Source organism: Gymnoscopelus microlampas (assembly GCF_963454915.1).
Source record: "Gymnoscopelus microlampas genome assembly, chromosome: 9".
Classification (NCBI taxonomy): domain Eukaryota; kingdom Metazoa; phylum Chordata; class Actinopteri; order Myctophiformes; family Myctophidae; genus Gymnoscopelus; species Gymnoscopelus microlampas.
In genome coordinates this window covers 33,555,143-33,564,529 of record NC_139946.1, presented here as the reverse complement: position 1 = coordinate 33,564,529, position 9,387 = coordinate 33,555,143, and the positions used below count along the sequence as shown (strand labels likewise).

The 9,387-nt window shown below is 41.4% G+C and overlaps 1 protein-coding gene across 1 annotated transcript in view; it reads left to right on the top strand.

Annotated features, from left to right (window-relative positions):
- Nucleotides 1-9,387, top strand: part of adamts10 (ADAM metallopeptidase with thrombospondin type 1 motif, 10) — a 67,382-nt gene that overhangs the window by 35,129 nt on the left and 22,866 nt on the right. Inside the window, exons 11-16 of the mRNA XM_084065750.1 lie at nucleotides 2,442-2,588; nucleotides 3,091-3,232; nucleotides 4,203-4,310; nucleotides 5,044-5,189; nucleotides 8,617-8,680; nucleotides 8,862-8,964. Coding sequence (XP_083921876.1) covers nucleotides 2,442-2,588; nucleotides 3,091-3,232; nucleotides 4,203-4,310; nucleotides 5,044-5,189; nucleotides 8,617-8,680; nucleotides 8,862-8,964 — 710 coding nt within the window. The remainder of the gene's footprint in view (nucleotides 1-2,441; nucleotides 2,589-3,090; nucleotides 3,233-4,202; nucleotides 4,311-5,043; nucleotides 5,190-8,616; nucleotides 8,681-8,861; nucleotides 8,965-9,387) is intronic.

Here is a 9,387-nt window from a genome sequence, read left to right as displayed (position 1 = left end):
GCCTTATATATTTTCTTTCAGTCATGTACTATTTATATGCCAGTGGAACAACTTACGTGTGGTGCTGGTGCTGTATATTGCCCTCTCTGCCTCCTTGGCAATGGTTGTGTCGTTTGTCCCGCGATCAAAACTTTGATTTACTTGATAGTCTGGTATTGCACAATTAAAAGTTAGTTGTGAGCTACTTGATTGTGAGCTTGTAGATATGCTATTTTTGGTGTGCAGCATGGCGCACATCAAAGTCTAAATCAAACCTGTAGGTCTGATGTTCTAAGTTTAGGTATAGCGCTCACATGTATGGGTGTGTTATCAATATACAGTATATATACATATATTTTGTAATATTAACATCTCTACCTTGTAATCAAAGAGGACTCTGATTCTTTTTTGCTTTTTTCTGTGCAAGCCGGTATCATTTTTGGGAAGTGGTCTATTTGCTCAGAGTAATTGAGTGTGCCATTTAGCTATGAGTGCACACAGGACTGGGAGGTATTTAGACAGATGGTGGATGCATTGGCTAGCCCAGGTAGCTTTGAACTGCACAGGCTGCTTAGTACTTAGACCCCTGGGCTGTCTAGACAACCTAACTGGCCTTTAATAATGTGTGTGTGTGTGTGTGTGTGTGTGTGTGTGTGTGTGTGTGTGTGTGTGTGTGTGTGTGTGTGTGTGTGTGTGTGTGTGTGTGTGTGTGTGTGTGTGTGTGTGTGTGTGTGTGTGTGTGTGTGCGTGCGTGCGTGCGTGCGTGCGTGCGTGCGTGCGTGCGTGCGTGCGTGTGCGTGCATGCGTGTGTATGTTAAGGCGCTATTCTATACCTTCAGAGAGTATATTTGTTATGTCTGAGAGTTAAAGTTTATATCAGTAACCCTCAGCCCACTTATAACAGCATGTAAATTGTTGCATTAAATTAAAGGAATATTTCCCTTTCAAAAGATTTTGGGGTCATTTTAACGTCTACTCAGGCTTTTGTGAGCACCCTAGACAGTTTTTAAGTTGCTTGATTCAGTATTTAGATACATTCCACATACATTAGCCACTTTCCTATATAAACCCATTGTAACGTCAAACTTCATTTTAACCATGTTAGATTCCTTGAAAACACACGTCCTTGGTTCTGGTGACTGATATGGTCCTTCTACTGCGTTAGGGGGCAGAGTTTTTTCAATTAGTTTTTATGATTTTGGGGGAAAAAAAAGAAAAAAGATTCTATAATAGTTGAAATGAAGTTTGAAGTTACAAAGGGTTTGTATAGGAAGGGGGCTGATAAAATGAATATAAAATATCTAAATACTGAATCAAGCAACGTAAAAATTGTCTAGGGTGCTCACAAAAGCCAGAGTAGCATTCAAATGTTTCAAAATGAAATATCCCTTTAAGTTTGGTTTGGTGATCTTTTGAACCCATAATTGGTTGCAGGACCGTACTTACATGGTTAATGAACCTGGATTTTAGGATGAGATTAAAAGCCATGTTCTATTTCACCCATCAGTCTAAACTCAATATTCTCACCCTCTCTTTTCTATACAAGGGAGAGAGATTGAATGATATAGTAACATTAGATACTAATATTTCGATATTATACTATTGATATACAGTATTTCTATGCCTATCTGGGATGGGGGGATGGCTGACTTAAAGGAGAGTGCCGGTCATTTTAGGTTGTATGTTTGATGTGTCGCTAATCACTCACCAACATACAAAGGAACGTTGAATATTTCCAGATCTGCCCCTGTTGTCCATTCTACAGACCCCTTGCAACAGATGCTAAGTTTTTTTTTTTCTCCTTATACTCATCGTGGAGTCTCATGATACTCAAACATGCGCTGAATGTCCCGCATGAGCTACCGCTAATGCAGAACGACATGACGCTGATTGCTTGTTTCTCTCACAAAATCTGGCACACGCCAGGTTCTGTGAGAGAAACAAGCAACCAGCGTCATGTCACTCTCCTTTACGCAGTCACACCTGGCATGAGTCAAACTATTTGGACTCAGAGCTAGGTGTGACTGCACACCTATTGTGCATCAACGTATGCACACAGCATAAATCAGTCATCCCTCAAGGGGAGAGACAGAGCCTCTGTCATGGGATGCTTTTATCTGATTTGATTTTGTTTCCTTTGTAACCTGACTGATAACAGATAAGACATGGCAAGCAGCATGGCAACCTGGAAATAAATAACTATTTGCCATCTGTCTTTCCTTTGAGCCTGTCACAGTCATGTGTGCTATGCCACAAGACTGAGGGTGAAAATGTGCTATTCAAATGACAAATGGCTGTTCCTGCGGAGGCAATATTTGAGCAAATGTCGATAAATAACCATAATGTTTAATGTATTTCAATTCCCTTAAATCTCACTGTAATCCACATTCATCTTATTCCAGTCGACCTGTTTAACCGATGAACACTGTCTCACAATATTACCCATGTGTCCCGACCAATAGGTTTGGGATGAACCATGACGGTGTAGGGAACGCCTGTGGGTCGCGGAGTCAGGAGACGGCCAAGCTGATGGCGGCCCACATCACCATGAAGACCAACCCCTTTGTCTGGTCCGCCTGCAGCAGGGATTACATCACCAATTTCCTGGAGTGAGTCAGCTGTCATGAAAATAATAACCAATAGTTGATATAGCTGACACTGCTGATAATAACACTGAGGGCCCTATCTTCCCGTTGTGCCAGCGCAAAACCGATTTCATCTCCTCGCGCCTAGCGCCACCGCTATCATTATCTTCCCCCTCGGGCAACTGCTTTGCGCTCTAGGTTGTCTAGATATCATTTTTATGTATTCATTTTCATAAAGATGTATACCAGTGGTTCTCAAAGTGGGGTCCAGGGACTCTCAGGGTTCCTTGAGGGGGTTCTAAATTGACCCTTACAAGTCTGTAACTCTGACAGTGTACAAATGTGTCCATTTGTACACTGTCAGAGTTAAGGTGGGTCCTTGAAATTTAAAGCTTTGAGAACCACTGATGTATGTATCAAAAGATCCAGATGAAAATGGAATAATAGCATTAGCAGTGTTGTATTCCACCTTCCCCCCAACTATTCTTTGTCACCCTCAATTCATCTTCCTCTCTTGTTTCTTTAGTTCAGGCATGGGGTCCTGTCTGAACAATGTCCCCCCCAAGCAGGAGTTTGTGTACCCCACGACAGCACCGGGACAAGCCTACGACGCAGATGAACAGTGCCGCTTCCAATACGGTGTCAAATCTCGACAGTGTAAATACGGGGTGTGTACTTTTTCCTCTTCTTTTCACAATTTTCATCTTTCATTTATCCTTTTCTTTTCTCATTCCTTCAACCCTTATCATCTCTTCATCGCCTGTACCTTCTTATGGTCATTACTTTCTCAATTATTTTGATCATCACTTCTTCAAAGTATACTTTATTTTCTCTCTACATTATTCAACTGGTATATTTGTCCCTTAAACTTTTCCCTATTTCATACTTTGTCATACGATTGTTTTCCGTGGCGAAAATAATAGATCTACAAGCTCACAACGTGTGAGCGTTGTAGATCTGTTATTTTAACATGTTTTTGTTAAGTTCACCTATAAGGACATGCCCAAAATATGGATGCCAGGTTGAAAGTGTTTTACATGAGCTTATGTTGACTCAATAATATTGGCCATGACCAATAATATTGGCCATGGCGAATATCCAATTGCCTCTGACTCTTGATTCCTTTTTTGTGGCCCCCTGGTTTTATTTGGCTTCACTACCAAGTCTTCATGAACAATCCTGTGAGCTACCTTTACTGAATAACATCTGCTTTATTGGACGGTCAACTTTATGGGGCCGGTCGCTGAGCGAATGGACATCTGGAATGGCATAGTACTTTATGGACTCATTATTATTAATACTATGTGGTCCGAGCATGTGTTTATAATAAAATACAGTCCTCATATGCTATAGCCATTGCAAGGCCCCTTAAACACCTTAGCACCAGTGGGAGCAGGGCAGGGAGTTGAACCATAGTCCCTAGCTTTTGCTCTATGGGTCAGTGGATTCACCATTGACTGGTGTCTCTCTCTGTAATACGCTTATATGGACTCTGACAGCTTCCCTCTCTGTTTTCTCTCCCTCCCCTCTTTATCTGTTTCTAATTCTCTGAATTTCTCTTTCTATATCCCTCTTTCTCACACTCTCGTCTCGTCACCCTTCTCTCTCACTCACTCTCTCACACAAACACACGCACAGGAAGTCTGCACTGAGCTGTGGTGCATGAGCAAGAGCAACCGTTGTATCACCAGCAGCATACCGGCCGCAGAGGGAACCATATGCCAGACCAACACCATCGAGAAAGGGGTACGGTATAATATGCAATGTATATATTGGCAACCACTCTTTTTTTATTTATCTACCAGGTGATCTGATCAGGGCTATTGAGGATATCGAAAACAACCATTATCAACCATTTATGCTTGATGTGCATAAAATATTTCTCCCCAGATAGTCAGAATTTATCTTAACTTTATTAATCATATTAAGTTATTGACTCATTCTTTGTCAGTTGTTATCATTTATTCTATTCTTGTATTATTCTATTCTATCTGCTGCTGGGTGATCACACCAGTCTTGGAAACGGTGCCTGAAAAGGTTGCCCAGCCCTGCATTACACATTTTGAGTGATAATTTAATTCTGAGAGGGTGCAAATATTATATTTGTAATAATCTCAGATGTATGCATGGATAAATTAACACAAAAAAAAACATCTATTTCCCACCGCCAAAGTATAATGTAAGAGCAAAATGGCCACCATGTTATGGGCAATTAATTGAACTGGGTGCGATTTAGTGTAAGTCGTGTCAAATTCGACGCCATTTCATTATGTTCTTTTAAAACTGGGTAATGTGCATGTGTATTTAATTTAGTGGGACTGTCCAATGCCTTTCTGCTCAGTCCTTTGTTGTGGCTATCATGAACTGTTTGAAAGTCAGCCAGTTGTAGTTACGTAGTCAGTCATACATAGTATTACTTCAGTGCTGCTGGAACCTTGGTTATGTTCTGTTAATATGAGTGTGTTTGTGTGTCTTCCAGTGGTGCTACAAGAGGGTGTGTGTGGCCTATGGGACCCGTCCAGAGGGTGTGGATGGGGGCTGGGGACTGTGGTCTCCCTGGGAGGAGTGCAGCAGGACCTGTGGAGGAGGTGTCTCCTCTTCCATCAGACACTGTGACAGTCCCAGGTAAACTCTCTCTCTCTCTCTCTCTCTCTCTCTCTCTCTCTCTCTCTCTCTCTCTCTCTCTCTCTCTCTCTCTCTATTACAAACATTTGACACCTTTTTTTGGATTGCCTTTATAACCTTCCCATCATCCATATTCACACAGCAGCCATTTTGTGTCCTTATGTTGTTACATTGTTACAGTCCATTGTTACGTCATACATGAAAAATATGGCCGGTGCGTGAATACGGGGAACAGACAATTAACTTGTAAAGTATTTTAATCCCTATTATTTATTAATTAAAATAGTTAAGGGTAAGGGTAAGGGTAACAGGCTTGTTAATTGTAGGCAATGCAGTATTTACACTTTCCCCCACTCACATTCTACACAGGTCTGTGCAACATACACTAGATTAGTCTGATTAGTGTGTGTTTTGTGATAGTAAGCTTTTTACCAGGTTGCCAAAACTGGTCTATATCTACATTCGCTAGTAGTCACTTTTTCCTCATTGGCTGGTCCTTTTGCGTGACATTTTCTTCATTGGCTGGTCATTTAGCCAATGAGGGCTCAATGGCCCCGATTCACTAAGCGATTTACGACCATATTTTGTACTTACCGGCATTTAAGACAATCCTACACCTGCAGTCAGATTCATTAATGTTTTTTGGTTTGTGTTTTGAGCGTGAGGTGCGCACGTTCTCAAGTCAGCCCCGAGGCTGTCTTACCAGGGCTGAAATGTGCGTATGTCTTTAGTATGTGCTTTATTCTTCATGCCAAAATCAATTACAACAGTGGAAAACCTCAAATAAAATATATATGTGCCCAACATTTGTCAACACATATATATTAAAAAAATCACACCCAGTGTGAAGAGAGTGGTGCCTTTGAATTAGTGTAAGTGGTTGCATCCTTGTGTTGCAATCAGCTGCAGCTGTTGAGGCCGTGCTCAAACGGACGGACGGACCCACACACGGTCAAGTGTAGGAGTGGCTGGCACCACTCAAAAATAAAAAAGAAATGTCAAACGATGTATTGCTTGTAGCCTATGCATAATATAGACATGATGTAGATTCCACCGCTTTTTATTTATTTTCTAGGCTATCAGTTGCATTTAGAGCTGAACTATTAGGTCCCTCAGTGTGTTTGCCAGCGGTACATCTCAGCCAAAGTGTCACGTAATAATGAAAATAGGCTATCATGCCTTAATGAAACTGCGGAGGAACTGACGCACCTCAAGTGTCCGTGCCGCGGTATTAATTTGTAATAGCCTACTGTAGGCTACTGTATACTGATCACATGAACGCCACACACAACAGCCTAATAAATCTTACCATCTGATGAGGAAACTATAGTGGATGAAAGCTGTGTCCAGAAGATCCATTCCCCATTCCGACGTAGGACAGTGATATATTAATCCAAAATTAACTAATTTAATCAATAAGTAATCAATAAGCTCTGGTCCATAATCGGATAGCAGCGTTCCACTTGTATGCTGGATTTCATCATCTTTTTACCTCGTTAAAGGTGCACAATGTTCATTAGAAAAGGCTTATATAATATCCTTTCCGCGTTTTATTAGCCTTTTATTTGGTAATGGGGTTAAACCTTGTAAACTTCTTTATTCTCATTACACATGAGAGCATTTATTACGTGATCCGCTTCCAGACAGAACAGTAAGTTGTCAAGGCGATGCGACGCCGCATCTGTTATCTTTAGACGAGGGACGGCGGAGTTGAACTTCAAACTTGCATCAGCGTTGCCAGATGTTGTGAGAGAAATAAGCAACCAGATCTAGGAAAACAAGCCCAAAAGAAGCAACTGGCACTTAGGCCATTATAAGCACTTTAATTAAACCGTTGTGAGCTTGTAGATCTGCTATTTAAAAAAAAAATCTTGTAATACAATTTGGAATATTTGGAAGATTTTTTAAACATTCTAACAACACAAATCTGGTACAGGGCTCCAGCTGGCACAAAATATTTTCAGATGGGGCTTATAGGGATAAATTAGCCTACATATTAACTTGGGGGTCCATGACATAAAAATATTTGCGAGCCACCGGTTAAAATAATTGAACAATTGTGAAGCAAGCCCAAATAACCAACTACACTTTAGAAACAAGCCCAAAAAAACGCACCCCACAGCTACCAATATTTACAAGCAACTTTAGAGAAAAAGAAGCCCAAATTCGCTTATAATAAGCGGACATGACAACACTGTTCAGTATGGTGACGTTGAAGTTGGATGCTGTTGGATGCAGCCTTCCAGATTAATTATGTCCTACACCTGGTCATACGCACGTCTCAGGGATATATACGAACCCCTTTGAGAATTGCACGTCAGTTTGTGAGTACCAAAAATACGACCTCCTTTACGAACTTTATTTACCCCATATTTACGACCAGCTTAGTGAATTAGGGCCAATGTCCTCTCAGAATTTGGGATCTAAAGACGACCCACAATACTGTGTTCGCCCACTGTATGTATCTCTATGATCTGTGGCGCTGTTCCTCATTTGGCCTTTCAACGTTGCCATGTTTAGTGAGAGAAATAAGCCGCCAGGTCTAGGAAAACATGCCCAAAAGAAGCAACTAGTATAGGCTACATGAGCACTTTCAACCGTCGGCTATTTGAAAATAGCCATGCCGCAACCTGGTATAATATGACTGTCATATCTTGTTTTGATGACATTAAGCATTCATGATTGCTTACTGTGATAAGGGATTTGTTAGCAACCTATTTCCTATTTCCAGTTGTCTGGATAGTGTAAAATTCAGTACATTAACCAAATTCAGGGAACTTGTATAAAAAAATGTAAGCTTTTCTCTGAAAGAGTTCATATCCTATCAACTGTATATAATGGCATGATTGAGAATGAATCTTCTGTCATTACCCAAAGATTAGCAACATTTGAATAACAATAATCATTTCTTTCCCTTTTTTTTTTTTTACTAGATCCAACATTTTGAACTGATTATAGTGAAAGTAATTTGACCGCAGCTCTGATGTGAACCATATTCATAAAAATGTTTTCCGGCCATTTATGAGCATTGCTTTTATACAGTTGCTTTAACTTTCATTCTCAATTTACTCAGTAAATCCTCAGTGTTCATATCATATCATATATCCATTTGTAATTTAGAGTGTACAAATGTAACCAAATGGCCACCTAACACTTGGGATTGTACTGTGAACTTTCATGGAGGCCACCTTTTTGACAGTGGCTTTTTTACAGAGGTGTCGCAGTGACGGTCTGTGAGAGACAATGGGGAAATAAAACGCCAGACAGAGCAGATTGAAACCATGCAGGCTGATGAGGGCAGACCTGGCAGCAGAAGCCACAGTTGTGGCGATACGATGAAGGAGAGCTCTCATTTAATTGTCCTCAGATGTGTCTCACTGGCCTGGTTCTCCTGTGTGTCTGTGTCTGTCTATCTGTCTGGTTGCAGGCCAACCATTGGTGGAAAATATTGTCTGGGGGAGAGAAAGCGCTTCCGATCCTGCAATATTGACGTACGTCCCGCTACTCTGCATCATTGTCGTCATTACGCTCGTCTTACTTGTAATCATCATTGACATTTTTTGTTGTCTTTGCCCGAATGTGTGATTGTGTTTGCTTGACTGCTTGTACGTGTGTGCATGTGTGCCCGTGTCTGTGTGTGTGTGCGTGCGTGTGTGTTCGTCTGTGTTACAGGAGTGCCCTACAGGCTCTCAGGATTTCCGGGAGATTCAGTGCTCTGACTTTGACAGTGTTCCTTTCCGGGGGAAATTCTACACCTGGAAGCCCTACAAAGGGGGTGAGTAAATATTCCCTGTGTGTGTGTGTGTGTGTGTGTGTGTGTGTGTGTGTGTGTGTGTGTGTGTGTGTGTGTGTGTGTGTGTGTGTGTGTGTGTGTGTGTGTGTGTGTGTGTGTGAGTGTGAGTCTGTGTGTGGTAGTGTAGAGGGGGGTATGTGTGTGCACCCAACAACAGTTACATCACTGCAGATGTAATTGCAGCAGTGTGTGTGAGCGTGTGTGGATTTGTTTGCTCAGTGGGGATCTCACACACACACACACACACACACACACACACACTCTGTAGCAGTGTAAACTGCAAAACAAAGGATCCTGAGACGATTGAACGCAAGAGATGGCTGCAGAGAAACACGTACAGTACATAAGAAGATGAGCGAAGGGAAGGAGAGAGTGAAAGTAGTAGTGAAAGTGAACAGAGAAGAA